This window comes from Sciurus vulgaris, assembly GCF_902686455.1.
Source record: "Sciurus vulgaris genome assembly, chromosome: 1".
Lineage (NCBI taxonomy): Eukaryota > Metazoa > Chordata > Mammalia > Rodentia > Sciuridae > Sciurus > Sciurus vulgaris.
The window spans coordinates 122,369,934-122,389,055 of NC_136461.1; the positions used below are offsets into that span (position 1 = coordinate 122,369,934).

General features: G+C 42.7%; 1 protein-coding gene across 1 annotated transcript; it reads right to left on the reverse strand.

Moving 5' to 3' along the window:
* Nucleotides 1-479: 479 nt before the first annotated feature.
* On the reverse strand, nucleotides 480-19,019 carry F11R (F11 receptor). The gene is made up of 10 exons (XM_079108846.1): nucleotides 18,868-19,019; nucleotides 4,489-4,557; nucleotides 4,210-4,317; nucleotides 3,845-3,991; nucleotides 2,923-3,125; nucleotides 2,483-2,585; nucleotides 2,272-2,379; nucleotides 1,986-1,998; nucleotides 1,569-1,617; nucleotides 480-1,459 (listed from the first exon to the last, which is right to left on the reverse strand). The coding sequence occupies exons 1-10, from the start codon at nucleotides 18,926-18,928 to the stop codon at nucleotides 1,424-1,426; spliced, it is 897 nt and encodes a 298-aa protein (XP_078964972.1). The 5' UTR covers nucleotides 18,929-19,019; the 3' UTR covers nucleotides 480-1,423.
* Nucleotides 19,020-19,122: the final 103 nt, after the last annotated feature.

Consider the following 19,122-nt stretch of genomic DNA (forward strand, 5'->3'; position numbering starts at 1 on the left):
CTCCTGTCTCAAAATACCTTCTCTGAAACCCACTTGCTAAATAATGTAATAGTTACTACTTGAAGCTATTAGTGAAGAAGGGATTCTCCCAATGATCTGAGAAATCCCCTTTGGCAGTCTCTTTCCCTACAGTCTCAGGAAAGTACATAAATACCCAGTTGGGCAGGAGGCTGGACACTTTGTCCTCTTAGTTGGGCCAAGTACAACCCTCAAGCACAGTATCAGCTTCATCCTAGGTACCCTCCCACAAGAGAGGAAGTCCTGGCCATGGGATGCTCTGGAATGAAAATCGTAAATCCAGAAGCTCTTCCCTGAGTTAAGAACCAGGAAGGGGTAGCATACAGAGACAAGACGGGGCCCAAGGGACTGGCCCCAATGTGTTAGGAAGTAGGGTTTTGAGGCCATTTTCCTCTATGTACAAAGAAGGAGCCCAGGGACCCTCCAAGATCTAATTTCTCCCATCCCCAACAAAAAGAAGCTTTCATAAACCAAGTTTTTATTTCCAGTAACATCTGGTTAATACGAACACACAGAAGCACAATCTCACAGAGGAGCTAGATAGCCCTCCAACACATCTCTTGATTTCAGCATACAGCTTAGAACACACACACACACACACACACACACACACACTCAGCAAAGAGCCAAGACTAATACACATCCACGCCCTCACAGCTCTACAGACATCTTTAAAGGGTCTGTCCAGTTATTCCAGCTGAGGGAAGGGTGATGGCTTGCATAAACAGCTTTCTTTTGTTTCCATCAGTGATTTTTAAGTCTTTGCTCCAAGTCCCCTGAAAGTTCACTATGCCCTCCCACTTTCCTATAGACATAGTGTCAGTCTGCTTGTGTTCAGGAGGAGGATGCAGCAAGGAGGATCCCGGTGGCACTTTTCGTGGGAAGACAGAAGAGTGGGCTCCAGAGATGAAAGAGAATATCGTCATCAAACAACCACTTCAGTTGCTCTGCTCTCTTGTCCCCACTCCAGAGCAGGTGGCACCAGTTGTCATTATGGCAGGAGAAAGCCTAGGAATTAGGCTCAAGATCCTTATTCAAAGGCCATTACAAGCCAGGTAGTGATTTCAAATTCCTGTAAACCATGCCACTCTTGCTGTCTACTTAGAAAGGGAGGGTCAACAGAGGCATGCCCAGAATTCCTGCCTGCTCCCTGCCAGGGACAGGGAATTAAAAATTACACAAGTCTCAGGCCACTCAACAGTGGTAAGAAAGGTAGGGAAGACAGGAAAGAGGGAGGGCACATAGCTGACGTTATTAAAATCACATTCTAACTAAGATAAAAGTAGAGTGTCCTGTGGGGTCTAGAGGACTAATAAGGCATCCTGTGAAACTTGACACTAGGGACCAGAGTCTGGCAGCACCCGAGTAGGGCAAGCACAGAGGACAGGTGATGAGCCAGGCCAGGTCACACCAGGAATGACGAGGTCTGTTTGAATTCCCCCTAGGGAAATAAAGGATCTGGTCAATTCTATAGTCTTGTTTAGCTAATAAATTCCCAAACATATAAACACAGGCTTGGAACCCCTCTCCTCCCAGGCAGGCTTACTCACTTCACTTCGAGCAGCAGGCTGGCTGTAAATCACCTTCTTACTTGAAGTCCTGTGGACAAGGCAGAAGATGAAGACACTCAGTCCCCTAGGTGCTCATTAACCTCTCCTTGCCCATTTTAGAGGCCAGAACTGAAAACTTCACAGAAGCAGAGTGCTTGGTAGGGAGGTGTAGGTGGGCAGAGGGAGAAAGGACAAGCCCAGGGTGAACAGGGGTAGAAATATAGTTGTCAGTCAGGCTGGGGATGTAGTTCAGGGATAAAATGCTTGCCTACCAGCACCAAAAAAAAAAAAAGAAAAGAAAAGCAAAAGAAATTGAAAATCGAATTGTCTTCCCTCCAAGAGTTGGTCACCTCTACCTCCAACCCATCCCCCAAGCACATCTCAGCTTCAAACCACATGGAACAGCATCTCACTCACCCTTTCTTTGTTCCTGAAAGAGAAAAATACCATGAGTATTAGCAAGATAGAACACAGTATGGCATAAGAAGGTAGGGGACTATTACACTTTTTTTTTTTTTTCCGTGGTGCTAGGGATTGAACCCAGGGCCTTGTGCATGCAAGGCAAGCACTCTACCAACTGAGCTACATCCCCAGCCCCAGCACATAGGGGTGCAGTATCAGGGCTTGTACTTCAATGGTACCCACAAACCATGCCCTGGATTGGGGACAATGCAAAGGAGAATCTCTGAAAGCAAATACTTACTGTCAAAGTAGCCTCGAGTATAGGCAAACCAAATGCCAAAAATTAAGACTCCAAGGAGAATCAGTGTTACAAGGACAGCTGCTACAATGCCCCCCACATTCAGCTCCACTGTGAGATACAAATGAGAGGTCAGGCACATGGATGTTCAATCAAGGTACTGACAATGGCAGGACAGAGCAGCCCCCAGTCCCCAGTCCATGTTTTCACTCACCAGCTTCCATGCGTACAGTTTTTGACTTCATGGATGTCCCATACCCATTCCGTGCCTGACAAGTATATTCTCCAGTGTCAGAGCCCGACACAGGATCAAAGACCTAGAGGGAAGAAAATAAAATGGCTTCACCTTCCCCCCACTTTCCCCCAGTACAGGGACACTCCATCACTGAGCTACATCCACAGCTTTTTTTTGAGATAGGGTCTCACTAAGTTGCCCAGGCTGAGATCTTCCTGCCTTAGCCTCCTGAGTAGCTGGGATTACAGGAGTGTACCACCTCGCCTAGCTGGCTTCCTACTTGAAGAAATCAAGTAGTTATCTTTTATGTCTCCTGATCTTAACTCCAAGTTCACCTTGTTGCTTGTTCTTCCTCCCCACTATCAACAGTTCTATAACAGTGCCCTCCCTGCACATCTTCATTCCCACCCTATGCATACCAACTCCCCTGACTTCTGATTCAGAGTATAGGAAGAATTGATGAAGGCACGGTTGTTCTTGGGATCTGTAGGCATCTGTACCCCATCCTTGAACCAGGTATATTCAGAGGGCGGGGAACCATCTTGTTCTGAGCAGGTCAGCACTGCCCGGTTTCCGATGGTAGCAGAGGAGGGAATGTTGACTGTAGGTTTAGATGGAGGAACTGGGGAGAGAGAGAAGAAAAAAAGGCTCTGAAGTATATTGCAATGGTGCACACCTGTAATCCCAGCAACTCAGAAGGATGAGGCAAGAGGATCGTGTTCAAGGCCAGCCTCAGCAATTTTGTGAGACCCTGTCTCAAAATAAGAAGGGCTGGGGATGTGGCTTGGTGGTATAGCACACCGGTACTCAAACCTCATTACCACCATAAAAAATAATAAAGAAAGAAAAGAAATCATGTTTATCCAAGCCAGGCACATGCCTATAATCCCAGGGGAGGCTGAGGCAGAAGGATCTCAAGTTCAAAGCCAGCCTCAGCAACTTAGCAAGATGCTGTCTCAAAATAAAATATAAAAAAGGGCTGGGGATGTGGCTCAGTGGTTAAGAGCCCCTGAGTTCAATCCCCAGTACCAAAAAAAGAAAAGAAATTTATTATGCTTATCCAACCTGTGAATCCAAGTTAGGAATGAGCGATCAAAGAAAGAGGGGGAAAGGCACGGAACACAAGGGCTGGCTGCCTGAGTGCAATAGACCATGATGACACCCCCATCCAATTAGCTCTAGCTGCCCTCAGTTATGCCCCTAATTTCCACCTAATCCCTCATCCCTGCCCTTGTTAGCACTGACCCTGAATAACCCAAGCCACTGGCCCCTCACCATCTGTAGAGTCTGCTAAAGGTTAAGGGAAGCAATTGATTTCAGGCCCACGTGGAAGACACATACCAATCACAACAAGCTGGATGCTGTCCTCCCCATAATTGTTGCCACCTTCCTCAGAGACCATACAAGTATACATCCCATTGTCTTTTCGGGTCACATATTGGAAGGAGATGCCAGTTGGTGAGAAGGTGACACGGTCCTCATAGGAAGCTACCAGGAAAAGGAAGCAGAGGCAGAAAGACAGTGAACAGAGAGCTAAGAGACGCTGATGAAGCTGATACCCAAAGTATACAGGCACCTTCTTCCTCCTGAAAGAGGAATGGGAAGGCCATGGCATTGAGCCCCAGGGTATGCCCCACCCCTGGAATCCAGGCCCAGGTCAACTGTTCCACAAACTCAGTAATCAGGAAGGAGGTGGAACAACTCACCTGTGATCTTGCTGTTATAGCAAACCAAACTGGTGGTGTCACCTTGGACAAACTTCCACTCCACACGGGGAGAGGAGAAGCCAGAGTAGGAGCAGGGCAACTTGACCGCTGCAAGAGAGGATAAAAATCAGAGGGAGGAAGGAACAATGACACGTGGAGAAGGTGAATAACAGCCCCAAACCACAGTCTAGGCTAAATGTTCTACTGGCCCCCAGGGATCTCATACCTGTTCACTTTTACACCCTCCCTGCCCACCCTACGCAGCCCAGCTCCACTCACAGTTATTCTCAGGAACTCGAACTTCAGGTTCTGGTATGTGTACTGTACCCTTGCCCAGCACCAGGGGACCTGAAAAGGAAAGAGACAGGCCCCATCAGAAAGGGATGAACACCATGAAGAGGGAAGAACAGACCCAGTGGATGGGGTTGAGATCCTAAGGTGAAGGGAGATTCAAGCTCCTCCCAGCTCAGCTTCTGCTGCATCTTCTGACCAACATCCTAAATCCCTCTTTTGATTTCTGAGTGTGTGCATGCACACGTGTATGTTTATAGGTCAATACTTCTTCTATCAATGGAAATAAAGCACTCTTTCAAGTACAATTTCTTTCATTTTTTTTTTTTTTTTTTTATGGTTCCCTCTGTAACTCCCCATAATCTAATTAAATTCCCACTAGTCCAAGGGCAGTTTCCAGAATGACATTTCATGGTTCAGAGAAAGCTCCTCAAAGGATTGCAGCCACTTGTCAAGACAATCCTGGAAGGAAGCCAGAAAGCTGGAGGCAAGGGAGGGAGGGGGAAGGAGGAGCAATAATGAGGATAATAATAATACTTGACATTTGTAGAGCATTTGGTGCTTTTTAAAGTGTTTTCAGATATATTGCCATCGTTTGATCCTTGAAATAAGCATGATATATCAGCAGGACAAGTATTATTATCCCAATTTTACACAAGGAACTGAGACTACAAGAAATAAACGTGCCTAAGATCACACAGCCCATGCTGAGATGGGGCTAGGACTAGATCTGGGCTCAGATGACCTCATTAGAATCTCCTGCTTAACTAAATGGAGAAAGAAAAGGTGGTATAGGATACAAGTGGAAGAACTGAGGAATAAAGAAGCTAATTAATGGGGGGAGGTGGTCAGGGTTCACAGGAGGGGCACAAACTGCCACCTGTACAATGATCTTTGTTCATGTTTTCAAAGCTCAAATTTACCATCTATGCTTAGAGTCCTGTCTTCTTAGATAAATGCATAACAATGTACAACGTAAGCAGATCTGTTAGGTTCAGATAAATCTTTCTTTATCTATGGACATTCTTGCCCAAATCCCCAACCTTAGACATCACTGAAGGGTCTTTCTTGCTCTAAAGCTCCCTATGGGGTAGACTGAAGCCTCCTTAAAACCACAGCAAAACTCAACTTCTCTGTCCAATTTTGTTTCCTTCCCCTCTTTTCCATAGGTGTGAATCCTAAGAACACTCCTTAATAAATGTCTTAAATGATAATTGATATTTCAGAGTCAGCTCCCCAGGAACCCAACCTGGGACACCACCCAAAAAATAAGCAGCATCTAATTAAACTAAAAACTAGCCTCTGAAATAGACACACACTCACAACAAATGAATTCGATGGTTATTCCTGTCACTTCTGACTTTGGCTGAAGTTCCTATTTGAGGACACTGAGGTCACAAGATCTAAAACACATTAGTAATTACACAGATACATTGGGCTACAGGCATATTCCCACTTCTCCTCATTAATCCTGACTTCATTAGCTGCTCTGGACTTTTCTTCTGTTAAAAATACAGATTAGCTGGGTGCAGTGGCAAACACCTGTAATCCCTACAACTCAGGAGTCTAAGGCAAGAGGATCAAGAGTTCAAGGCCAGCCTCAACAACTTGGCAAAACCCTACGCAATTTAGTGAGACCCTGTATCGAGAAAAAAAAAAAAAAAAAAAAGGCAGGGGAGCAACTCAGGAGGCTGAAGGAGGATGATTGGAGGTTCGAAGCCAACCTGGGCAATTTAGCAAGATGCTATTTCAAAATCTGAAAAAAATAAAATAAAAAATGATGGGGATACAGCTCAGTAGCAGAGTGCTTCTCTAGCATGCACGAGGCTTTGGGTTCAACTCCCAGTAGCAACACAAAACAAAAAGACTGGGGATGTAGCTCTGTAGTAGAGGGCTAGTCCACTATGTATAAGACACTGGGTTTGATTTTTAGTATAGGGGATGTGGGGATTGACAGGGACCTCCACCTCAATGTTCACCCACCTTCCTCTGATGTGAGACTGCCTGTCTGCTGTGGCCCAACTGTGTCAATGCTCAAAAGTCTAATGTGCCTGCATATCACTTGAGGCAAGTCCAGCCTCATCACCATGCTTTTTGTATTCACCTCTTATTCCTGAACATGTCTCCAGAACCACATTGCCTGTGTTCAAATCCCAACTGTGTTACTGTATGACCTGGGCAAGCCACTTAGCCACTTTGAGCCTCGGTTTGCCCATCTGTAAAATGGGGATGATAACAGTTTCTACATCAAAGGTCTGTAGTGAGGGTTAAACAAACTAATAGAAATAAACTTAGAGCAGTGTCTCACCAACAGGAAGTGCCAAATATGTATTATGTCTTATTATCATCATCTAATCTATAGGCCCTTCCATATGTATTTCTAACTTAAATGTTTGTGTGTGTGTGTGTGTGTGTAGTTGTTGATGGACCTTTATTTTATTTATTTATTTACATATGGTTTTCAGAATCGAACCCAGTGCCTCACACATGCCAGTCAAGCACTCTACCACTGAGCCACAACCCCAGCCCCTTACAAAGTTTTCTTTAGCAAAACATATAAATAAGTAATAAACAGTGCCTGAAAAGTATTTACATGTTAGCCTGCTAAACCATATTTCTCCTATCATCTGAACTGCCTTGGGAAGGGTGACTTCTCTAGAACCTTCACAGATAGACCATCAGGGATAGGGGCTCTTCTTCAAGGAATCCCATCTAGATCAAGGCAGCCTATTTCTCTGCCCATTCTCCTCATCTATTTTATATTTTACCTGGCTTCACCAAAGCTCCCTCTTGCACTTAACCTTGGACCTATATTTTCCATACTATGTACACACATACAAATGTCCTATTAATGCATGTGGTAAACCAAGAAAGAAGGAAACTTTATCCTTTCCATTGTGAAGTTTGATTTACTTTCCATTGTGAAGTTTAAGTTCACGATGAGAAAAACCACAAAGTTAAAGGCATCAACAGGTTTTTTTTGGCATGTTTAGGTTTTGGGTATATGTATAGAAAATCCATCTTTCATTCCACTGCCAGATGAAGAGCTAACAGTTATTGACACTTAGTATATGCCAGAAACTGTTGTAAGCACAGGACACTTACTATCATTTAATCCTTTCAACAACCTTTAGAAGTGGGTAAGGGTATTATTATTATTACCCCTATTTCCTACATGGAGAAACAGAGGCCCAGAGCAGTTAAACTTGCTAAAGGCCAAATAGTTAGTAGTAGTAGAGATTCAAAACAGTGCAGTCCAGTTGCAAAGGCTGTCCTATACTATACTACACAACTTTCCTAACAATGCAAATCTGACTACTACAAGCTTTAGTAGTAATAGTAGTAGTAGTACTGGAAATTGAATCCAGGGGCACTCTACCACTGAGCTATATCCCCAGTTCCTTTTATATTTCATTTTGAGACAGGATTTTGCTAATTGCTCATGCTGACCTCAAACCTGTGATTCTTCTGCGTCAGCCTCCCCAAATCACTGGGATTACAGGAGTGCACCACTGTACCCAGCTTGCTTCAAGTTTTTGATGATTCCACACTGCCTATATTATAAAATCCAAATTTTTATGCACACTAAGAAAGTTCCAGCACTAATTGCCCTGTGATAAGCTTATCACTTTCCTCACTCACTATGCAGCTGTGATTTACCCTCTAGTAATACAAAACTATTTATACTTCCCAGCAAAGATTGGGCTGTTTTTCAGCCTCTACCTTTGCTCATGCTATTTCTACTATATGGAATGCCCTTTTCTTCTCTTCATCTGGCTGGCATATTTATCAACTTTTTTTTCTGGGAAATGATCTACCACACCTCAATCCTTACTATAGCCAGCTTAGGACTTCTTTCCGAGCCTTTCATTATTCCATGCAAAACACTGTCAAAGCACTTCCCACATTATATTGACATCATCTGTGTACTTGTGTCTCCCCTACCAGACAGTAAAGCCCCAGAGAGCAGAGACCACATGCTATTTATTATTCTGAGTACCCTTAGCATAATTCCTTGTACAAGATGACATTCAGTAAATGTTTGCTGAACGTTAGTTACTGAGCATTAAGAAATTAGGTCACAGTAGATCGTCAACTGTAATATCTACTTGTTAAAGTTGATTTTTGCAAGGTTAAGTTCAATTTTCAAACTGGCAGATAAGAGTATGACCAAGTGAAGAGGGGGAAAAACAAAACAAAAGAACAAACAAACAAGGGCCAGGGATATAGCTCAGTTGGTAGAGTGCTTGCCTCTCAAGCACAAGGCCCTGGGTTCAATCCCCAGCACCACAAAAACAAACAAACAAGCAAACAAAAAAACACCTTGATTCTGGACTTAAGCTTTAAAAAAATTTTAATACCAGCATAGTTTTTGGTTTTTTTCAGCACTAGGAATTACACTCAGGGACAGTTTAACCACTAAGTTAAACCTCCAATTCTTGTTATTTGAGACAGTGTCTCACTAAATTGCTGAGGTTGGCCTAGAATTTGGCAATCATCCTGTCTCAGCCTCCCAAGTGGCTGGTACTACAGGCATATGCACTTGCCCAGCATGTGTGAAGCACTGGATTCGATCCTCAGCACCACATAAAAATAAATAAATAAAATAAAGGTATTGTGTCCATCTACACTTTTAAAAAATTTTAAAAAAGAAGAAGAAGGCATGATGAATCTGGGCAAGGTGGCTCTTGCCTGTAATCCTAGTGACTCAGGAGACTGAGGCAGCAGTATCACAAATTTCTGGCCAGCCTGGGCAACTTATAGAGACCCTGTATCAAAATAAAAAAAAAGAAAAAGGTCTGGGGATGTAGATCAGTGAATTCCCTGTACCAAAATGAAAAACAAAAAAATCTGTAAGAATACACTCCAAACAATTATCTGAGAGATGAGAACATGGGCAACTTTTATTTCTGTCATAAGCAAGAATATATGTTAACTCATGTCTTAGTGTATCAAATATTGCAAAATTAATTATGGGAAGGAACCAGAATTTAGCAGCGTCATTAACAAAAGGCCATATAATGTCTTTTCTTAAAACTTTAATTTCTGCTGGGCATGGTGACACATGCTTGTAATCTCAGCAGCTCAGGAGGCTGAGGCAGGAGGATCATGAGTTCAAATCCAGCCTCAGCAAAAGTGAAAAAGCCCTAAGCAACTCAGTGAGACCCTGTTTCTAAATAAAATACAAAACAGGGCTGGAGATGTGGCTCAGTGGTCGAGTGCCCCTGAGTTCAATCTTTAGTAAAAAAAAAAAAAAAAAAAAAAAAAACTTTAACTTCTAATTTTGATTTATTACCTTTAAGGAAAAATTTTACATGTTTTTTTCTGTATGCCCAAGTGCCATATACAAATTTGGAAGAGCCAATGTAGTCATCTAGTCATTCATCCAGAGAGGTGACCTCTGCTCTCTTGCTCCACCAGCAGACATTTTGTGGGACTGGTAACTTTAAGAGTGTTACACTGAACTGGGAAATTTTTAAAAATGCAAACTAGTATTCTTTATAAATTATCACAAAGTTAGAGTAAGAAATTTAATAAAAAATTTATTTATTAAAAAAAGAATATAATTTAGAGAAAAGGGGTGAAGGAAAGAATTTAAAAAGAGGAAGTTAGCCAGGTACAAAGGTTAAAGCCTGTCATCTCAGCTATCTGGGAGGCTGAGATAGGAGACTGCAAGTTCAAGTCCAGCCTGGACAATTTAGTGAGATTCTGTCTCAAAATAAAAAATAGTAGTTTGGGGATATAGTTCAGCATAGAATACCCCAGGTTCAATTCCCAGTACCACAAAAAAAAGAAGGAAAAAAAAAAAAAAAAAAAAAAAAGGATATCTGACAGATCACAAGAAGGAACAAAGTCATAAAGGAAAGGCAAACACAATGGCCAAAAGGGGAGAGGAATGTAGCTCAGTGGTAGAGCCTTGCCTAGCATGCATAAGGCCCTGGCTTCAATGCATAGTATCACAAAAGTGGAGGCGGGGGAGAGGAGAGAACACAAAATATCCAAATATCCAAATAGTTGTACACCAGGAAGCAAATGTTCAAATAAACTTAAAAGTTTATTTGTGAAATAAGGTAATAGATAAGCAAGAACTGTGAGATGAATACATCATCAAGATCCTGGAGCATGTATGTGTGTCTGATAAATGTCAAGAAGAAAAAAGAAGGAAATCAGAGTACAGATAGTTTGGAGACTCTTTGATTGAGGACAAGGAGGTAGGTGGGTGAAACAGTACAAGGGTAGGAGGATGTGAATGAGAAAGTGAGCTTAAAGAAAAGAGGAAATGGGTCAAAATAAGCATAAGACATTGACAGAGAAATCAATCCCTACAGATTCTCATAAGAGATGTTTTCAAAAAACAGCTGGGAGTCAGTCATAGTGGCACACTCCTATAATACCAGCTACTTGGGAGGCTAATGCAGGAAGATCAAATTCAAGGCCAGCCTCCACAATTTAGCAAGACCTGTCTCAAAAAATTTTAAAAAGGGATGGGGGATGGGGTTCAAAGGTAAAATGTTCCCAAGTCCAATCCCTAGCACTACCAAAAAGAGAGAGAGAGAAAAAGAGAGAGGGTTGGTAGCATTTACCACCCTTTATCCTGAGGGGATACATTCCAAGACATTCCATGGATGCCTGAAGACATGGCTAGGACTGAACCCCATATAAACTATGTTTTTTCCTATACATACATATTTATGATACTTTATAAAGTAGAAACAAAAATTAGTAATAACTTAATAAAATAGAGCAATTATAACAATATACTGTAATCAAAGTTATTTAAAATTTGTGAATTATTTCTGGACTTTTCCATCTAATATTTTCAAACTGGCATGTAATCCAAGGTACTAGGGAGGTTGAAGCAGGAGAATCACAAGGAGGTCAGACTCAGCAACTTAGTTGAGACCCTAAAAATAAAAAATAAGAAGGGCTAGGGATTTACCTCAGTGGTAAAGTACCCTGGATTTAATTCACAGTACCAAAAAAAAAAAAAGTGAAATCAAGGATATAAGGAACTACTATATAAATCTGTAATGTTGCTATAATTCTTGGAAATCACCATGTATATGAATAATAATAAAGAATAATAAAACTTAGTACTTTCAAAAATGGTCATAATTATCTCCTCTTACGTGTTTTTCTTTGTGACCAAGGTAGAGTCTAAGTTCCTTCCCCTTGAATCTAAACAGGGTTCTGTGACTGCCAAGAGCAATGTTAGGAGTGAAATACTGCGATATATTAAAATTAGTGCTTCATATGCATTTTCTCATTAAATTCTCACAAAAACCTTTATAATCCCATTTTACAGATGGGAAAACCGAGGCTTAGAACAATTGCCTCAATTCACACGGATACAAATTGCAAGGTAGGAGTCTTGACTCAAGTCTGCCCAATTCTGAGGCTCCAAAACTATTTTACTATACTGCATTTTCACTGGGAAAGCAAGGAAACCCCATCCATTCTTCAAAGTTCTGTTCAAATATCCCTTGATCGATTATGCCTTTCCCCAATTAAAATTAGTCTCTTTTCCCAATCTCTAAGAATATAGTGTAGGAAAATAATCAAAGGTAGGTATAAAGTTTAATACGCACGGACAATTTAATGTTATTTAATACAGCAAAGAAGCAAAAGAAAAACCAAAAACTAGATGCCCTACAAAAGGTAAATAGTTAAATAATTTTTTTTTTTTTTTTAATTTCATGGATCAAATCCAGGGCTACTCTACCACTGAGCTACATCCCCAACCTATTTTCTTTTTTTCTTTTGAGACAGGGTCTCACTAAACTGCTTAGACTGGGCTAGAACTTGCAATCCTCTTGCCTCAGCCTCCTGAGCTGCTGGGATTACAGGAATGTACCACCGTGCCCATTTTACAGTTATGTAAATTATGGTGCATACAATAGATTATAGAATAAATATTATTATTTAAAGCATATTTTGCCATATATACTTTTGAAAGTGTGGGCATATAACATTAATTAATATTAGAATAAAACAAAGGGGCTGGGAAGATAGCTCAGTCGGTAGAGTGCTTGCCTTGTTAGTACAAGGCCCTGGGTTCAATCCCCAGCACCAAAAAAATAAAATAAAATAAAAAGAATAAAATGAAACAATGAAACACCAGTAATAAGTGTTTAGATAATAAAATTCCATGTGCTTATATTTTCTCCATAGTCCTTGGTATTTTCCTACATGAGTATGTATCCCTTTAACATGGGTTCTGGGTTGGGGGAACCTCTTTAAAAGGTTACTCCCTTCCCCTTATGCTTTGATGACAGCCCCTGGCACACTCTGCTCTGTATTCTTAGTCAATGTGCCTGTACTTCCCTGGGAACAGATAAGATCCTTTGCATCCTCCCCAGTTCCGATCTCTGTGCTTGCCTAGGGGAAATAGACCCTGAAATGCTCTGAAGCACTATTGGGATGAGAAGGTGGTCATAAATGTTGGAGACCTCTGGACACTGAACAGATACCATCTACAAGGATGCCTTGTACATGAAAGGGCCCAGTCACAACAGAAATGACACTTCCTTCCACTGCTTTACGAGGAAACCATTTGTTTCCTGTATGTAACCTGTTAATTATTAGAATGTTCCTGAAGTTGTTTTTGTATCATGAATTTGTTTGTACTAAGAAAAAAAAAGTAAGAAAGAAAAAGAAAATGAAGGAAGGAATAGAAGGGAAACTAGCCAACAGGTTTCTCTAAAAATGCATCCAAAGTTCCCATCTAGGTACATGAGTCTCAGAGGACCCTCCAGCTGTAAAGGAGCTAAAGCACCTTAAAGAAGCCACCAGCTATGGTGTACCCACAGTTTACTTAATATATGCTGTTACCATCACCTCCAGGCCCCTTAGATCTTCTTGACAGCAGGTGTTATACACCACCCCCCATCTCTAGCTAGCACAGTGCTCACAACAGAGTAAACACCAATGCTTGTTGGATTGACATTGCAATACAATTTGAACCTGGACCTAGGGCTTCCATCCCAGCTAGCCCTTTCTTCCCTACCACTAAACCCAGAGAGGCTGAACTAACTCCTGTAAGGACTAGCCATACTAGTAAAAACCAGGGGTAACACCCCACCAGAAAAGATCCACAGTTGGCAGGCTCTTCCTGAGGCTGGAGTGGAATAGATATGGAACACAGGGGCAAGAGGAAGGCTCTGTGAGCCCAACAACAGGCTGGGCTATATCTAAACAGCCATAGTTGGCTGCACTTTCAGTGACATGAATGAGCAGGCTAAAAAAAAAGGCAAAGGCAGTGGAAGAGAGAGCTTTCACTCCAAACTCCCTTCTGCCCTCTCTCGACAGATTTTCCAGTTCTACCTGCTTAGCTCCGCCTCCCCCACCACCCCATCTCCCCATTGCAAGAAAGGTCACGCCTGCCAGTCCAGGACTCACTCCAGGGGCCTGGCATCCACTTCCTGTCAGCCAGCTGTTTCCTCCTATCCCACCCCCACACTGTGAAACAAATAACACAAGTTGGACTTTAGACTGACACCCTGCTTATCAGGGAGTCCCAGGCAGATGGACTCTGGGTTTTCAATGCCTGGAAAACCCCAGTTTACATCCACTCACACTGTCTCCCACAACCACCTCATAATACTGAAACCTCTTCCTCAATCACATTCGCCCTTGTCATCCAGGTCTTTCCGAAGGCTCTGAAAAGGAAGCAGGTTTGAGTTTGGAGATTCCCAGGGGTCTCTCTTCAAAACTAACAGATGTGAAAAACAAGCCCCAATCATTTCCTAATCTATTACATGGAATGTGTGCAGCACTTCCATCTATCTCTAGGAGCGGGTCAGACAATTCTGTGTCTACAGAACAGAGCCTTGAACTCCAGCTGACTCTGGGGATGGAGTTGGGTGAATACTGATTGTCAAGGTTACAATCCCTATAATAGCAGTATAAAAACCTGCAGGATACACTAAGTAAAAAAAAGCAAGATGTAATCATATATACAGCACATTTCTTTTTGTGTAAGCAAAGGGACAAAAGACAAATAGGCATTTTTTTAAAATACATATTTATATACATGTACTTGCCTAACAAAAACAATGGTAAGATACATAAGAAACTTGGGGGGATGGTAATGAGGTGAATAACAGGGGGAAATGAGATGCCCCACCTCTTTGAATCTCAAACCCCAATAAACTAACCCATTCTAAATAATTTTGTTTGTCTATTTTATTTGTATTTTTTATTTTGCAGTACTAGGAATTGAATTCAGGGGTGCCTTACCACTGAGCTACATCCCCAGTCCCTAGCCCCCTTTTTTGAGACAGGTATTGCTAAATTGCTGAGAATGGCTTTAACTTGCAATCCTGCCTCAGTGTCCAAGTCACTGGAATTACTGGTATGTGCCACCGTGCTCAGTATTTTATATATACACATATATATGAGTTATAGTCCCAGCTTTAAATAATTTTTAAATCACAGTACCTCTACCTAGTGCTAGGCTGGAGACCCCAGACAAGCCCTAATCACAAAGGAGATAAAGAGAAACATCACAAGGTAAAAACATTCCAGAACCAAAAAAACTAACATACCAGAATCACAACACCACTCATTTCCTACTTCCAACTGACATTACTCATTAGTTTCTAGTTTGAAAGAACAATTTATTTTCTTAGAGTAGAAGGAGGGGAAAGTAGGAGTGACTCACTGATCTACAGTTAAGTCTGCCCCTGAATAGTAAAAAAAAACAAGTATTTACAAGAGCTTGAGTCAGAAACATCAGCAGGAAACATAAGGACTTGGGAGATTGACCCAGACACAGATCAGCAGTTCCACCCACCTGGAACACCTCAGTATGAACCCCACACTGGAATAAGGGGGAAAGGGCAGGAGAGTGGGGAGGACAGGATTCCATCCCAGGTGATTACACCAAAAGTTGATACATCGACTGGCCATGGCCACCCTACTAAGCAGAAATTCCTCTCCTGCCTGGGAGATAGCCTAACCTTTTCTAAGAACAGGTTCTCCGGGGAAAGGGAAATTGGTACTATGGATAACCAGTTTTATTTTTCCCAAGCCCAGCTCTCACAGTGTGTCTCCAGATCCCTGCCCCAGCAGTGTCAGGCCTTCCAAGTTCCCAGGTCAGTGTTAGGACTTCACTTTGACTTTCACTTCCCTGCTGTTTTGCCCTTTTTATTCCTTCCTGATAGCAGAGCCCACTATGAGGAACAGTCCTAGGAGGAGGGGAGAACACAGGAGTAACCCACATATGCTTCAAACACCCAGGAGAGCACAGACCAGTAACCAAAGAAAGATCCCCTAAATTTTTTACCAGGGGTTTAACCCAGGGCACAATACCATTGAGTCACATCCCCAGCCATTTTTATTTTTTATTTTGAGACAGGGTCTTGCTAAACTGCTTAGGTCTTCCCAAGTTGCTGAGGCTAGTCTGGAACTTGTGATCCTCCTGCCTTACCCTTTCCAATTGCTGGTATTACAGGTGTTTGACACCCCATCTGGCCATTCTCAATCCTTTAAAAACAATTTTTTTTTTTTTTTTTTTTTTTTTTTTTTTTAATTTTAGACAGGATCTAGTTCAGTTGCTGGCCTCAAACTTGCAATCAATCTGCCTCAGCCTCCTGAGTCACTGTGATTGCAGGTGTGCCCAGCCCCCCCCCCCACTCCCCTCCCCCCAGTACTGAGGATTGAACCCTAGGCCACTCTACTGCAGAGCTATAGCCCCAGCCCTTTTTATGTTAAGATAGGGCTTCACTGAGTTGCCCAGGCTGGTCTCAAACTTGCATGTCTCCCAAGTCATTGGGATTACAGGTGAACACCACTATGCCCAACTGAAAGAGCCCCTGTTTTCTGACTCTTGCCATTTGAAATCTCCTTGCTTCCTTTGAATGCTGGGGATAGCATTCTTTTATCCTTGCAAAACGCAAAGGGTATAATAACTGCTCAACAATAATCCCTTCATGTACAAGTAATGTAGCTATCATCCCCAATGATCCTCATGATGAGCATAAGACACACATTACTCCTTTTTACAGATGAGAAGACTGAGCTACTTAGCCTAAAGTCACAAACAAGGAAGAGGAGGAAATTAAGGTAGTACCCAAATGAGGTTACCTGGCTGTCATTTCCATCCTCATTTGCACAAACCAAATCACTTCCCTTGCCCAGGTCTACCTTGATTGAAGAATTGCAAGGTCTATTCCTCCATCCCCTGGACATGTTCCTTCCTGAGACTCACTGTCTCTCACTCAAGCTGATACAACATCACTCCAGGTTCATTTTGAATAGCTGTTTCTTATTCCCTGAAGACACTCTCAGCCAAAATAGTGCTATCACAATCCTTTCAGTGCCAATATGTGGTGATTGTGGACTACCCTAAATAATATAGGAAATTAGGAGAACAGAGAAGAAAGGAGCTCGAGGAAATTTATAAGCCTAAGAACTACTATCACTGACAAAAACTGTTACTAATAGTCACTGACCCAGAAGAAACTTCTGGATTTGGTTTGTACTTACACAGTGCAAGAGTTGGCAAGACTTAAGTTCTAAGTACCACACAGAATCACAAAATGGCCATTACTAGCATTTCTAAGATATGGACAGATATAAAATAGTAGAAGGAAAGGAAATTGAGGAAAAGGGGATATAAATGAGTATAATGAAAGAGAGAAGTGAGCCAGGAATAGTGCCACACATCTGCAATCCCAGTGGCTTGGGAGGCTAAGGCAGGAGGATCTCAAGTTCAAAACCAGCCTCACCAACTCAGCAAGGCCCTAAGCAACTTGATGAGACCCTGTCTCAAAATAAAAAATAAAAAAGGCTGGATGTGGCTCAGTGGTTAAACACCAATGGGTTAAATCTCCAGTACCCAAAAAAAAAAGAGAGAGAGAGAAAGAGAGAAATGGAGAAGTGAGACAAGAAGAACCTAGTGAGACAAGAAAGAGTAGATTCTCAAGCAGTATCCCAGATAGTTCTTGGGCCATGGGGTGCCTAAAATGTTGGATCCAGGAGTGGAATAAAGAGAAGCGAGTCAGGAGACTGGTTCCATTCCAATTTTCCACCCCTTATTAACCTGAAAAAATCATTTCCCCTCTTTTTAGACCTGTTTCCTTATCTGCACAATGGAGAGAATTACAATTGCCTCTGGTCCATTCCACCCTAAGGGTTTATATTTTTGTGATAAGGGACAAAGGAGTGGGTCTATCCATCTACAGCAGGAAATCTATTCCTGCTCTTCAAAAACTGAGCAAATGAATTTCCTTTATGACACCAATACCAATTTTAACAGTCTGTTTCTCTTTCATTTCCTAAAACATGAATTTCCAGGGTAAATACACTCATACAAAACACTGACATAATCACCCACACAAGTACATGCACAGACCCACAAGTATCAGACATAAGCATGCGCAAGGCCCTGAGATGATCCCTAGCACCACATTAAAAAAAAAAAAAAAAAAAAATCAGACAGATAAACATACAGATGCTGACACAGGTTCACTAAGGTACAAACCTCCTACTACACACTCAGCCCCACACCAACACACCTAGAGACAGAGGCCTGCCCCAGCAAGTGAGCCTCATTGTTCTTCAGGAAAGGGAGTTTACAAAGGAAACAAAAACTCTCATAACCGGCCAGAAGGCGGGCAAAGTTCTGGCCCTCTGAGAAGCCAGCCAAAGACACATCTTCCCCCTGGGAACAGTCACTTAGTCAACATTTATTAAGGATTCCTCGGTTGTTATTCCAGAAAGGGATTTTGAATACTGTGCTGTGCAAAATATAAGATTTTGATTTCATTTTCTGCTCAGACTCTACACCCACTTTTCCCAGAGCAACCATGGAATCCAAAGATTAGGAAGCGCTAGAGACCCGCTTCTGCAAAAGGCAGGGAAGGAGGCTTCTACCCCACCCACCTTCATTAGCCTTCCTCCAAGGGCCTTAAGGGAGCCAAGGGAATAAGGAGGTTAAAAGATTCATGGCTTCTCTTTCGTGGATGTTGGAAAGACAGGATGGCCCTTTCCAGGTGCGTGTGGAGGGGGATGGCTGGGTAGATGTATGTGGGAAGGGTGCCCGCGCCCTACTGCCCTCGCCATTAGGTGAGGGCTGGAAAGTGGAGCCAGCCTTCCCAGTTATTTTTGGTGTGTGGAGGAAAGGGCAGCTCCTACCCACTGTGTGACGGGAGGGGTCATCCACCGATGTGGGGGAAGGAAGCCAGCCACTCTCAAGAGGCGGGGGATGGGAAAGAGGGACGAGTCAGGGGTGGAAGAGAACTGGGAGGGTAAGGCAAAGAGGTTTCTGAACTCCACCCCTCCCCGCGGGCAAGAGGCGTGGGGAACGCCTTCCTCCAACCTCTGACCGACCCACTAATTCCTCCCGAAACTCTGGGAACTTACACAGGATCGCCGAGGTAAAGAGAAGCAATTGTTTTCTTCCGGCTTTCGCCTTTGTCCCCATCACGATTTAGGACCCCTACACAACAGCAGCAGCAAGAGCTCGGGAACACACAGCTTCGGGAACTGCAGCGCCGGGATAAACTCCAGCCGCCAGGTTGAGCCCCGCCCGGCCCTTCCCTCCACACCGGATTGGTCGGCGCCCCGCCCCTACACATTCTGATTGGTGAAGAGAGCCGCCGCTCCGTTGAGTGATTC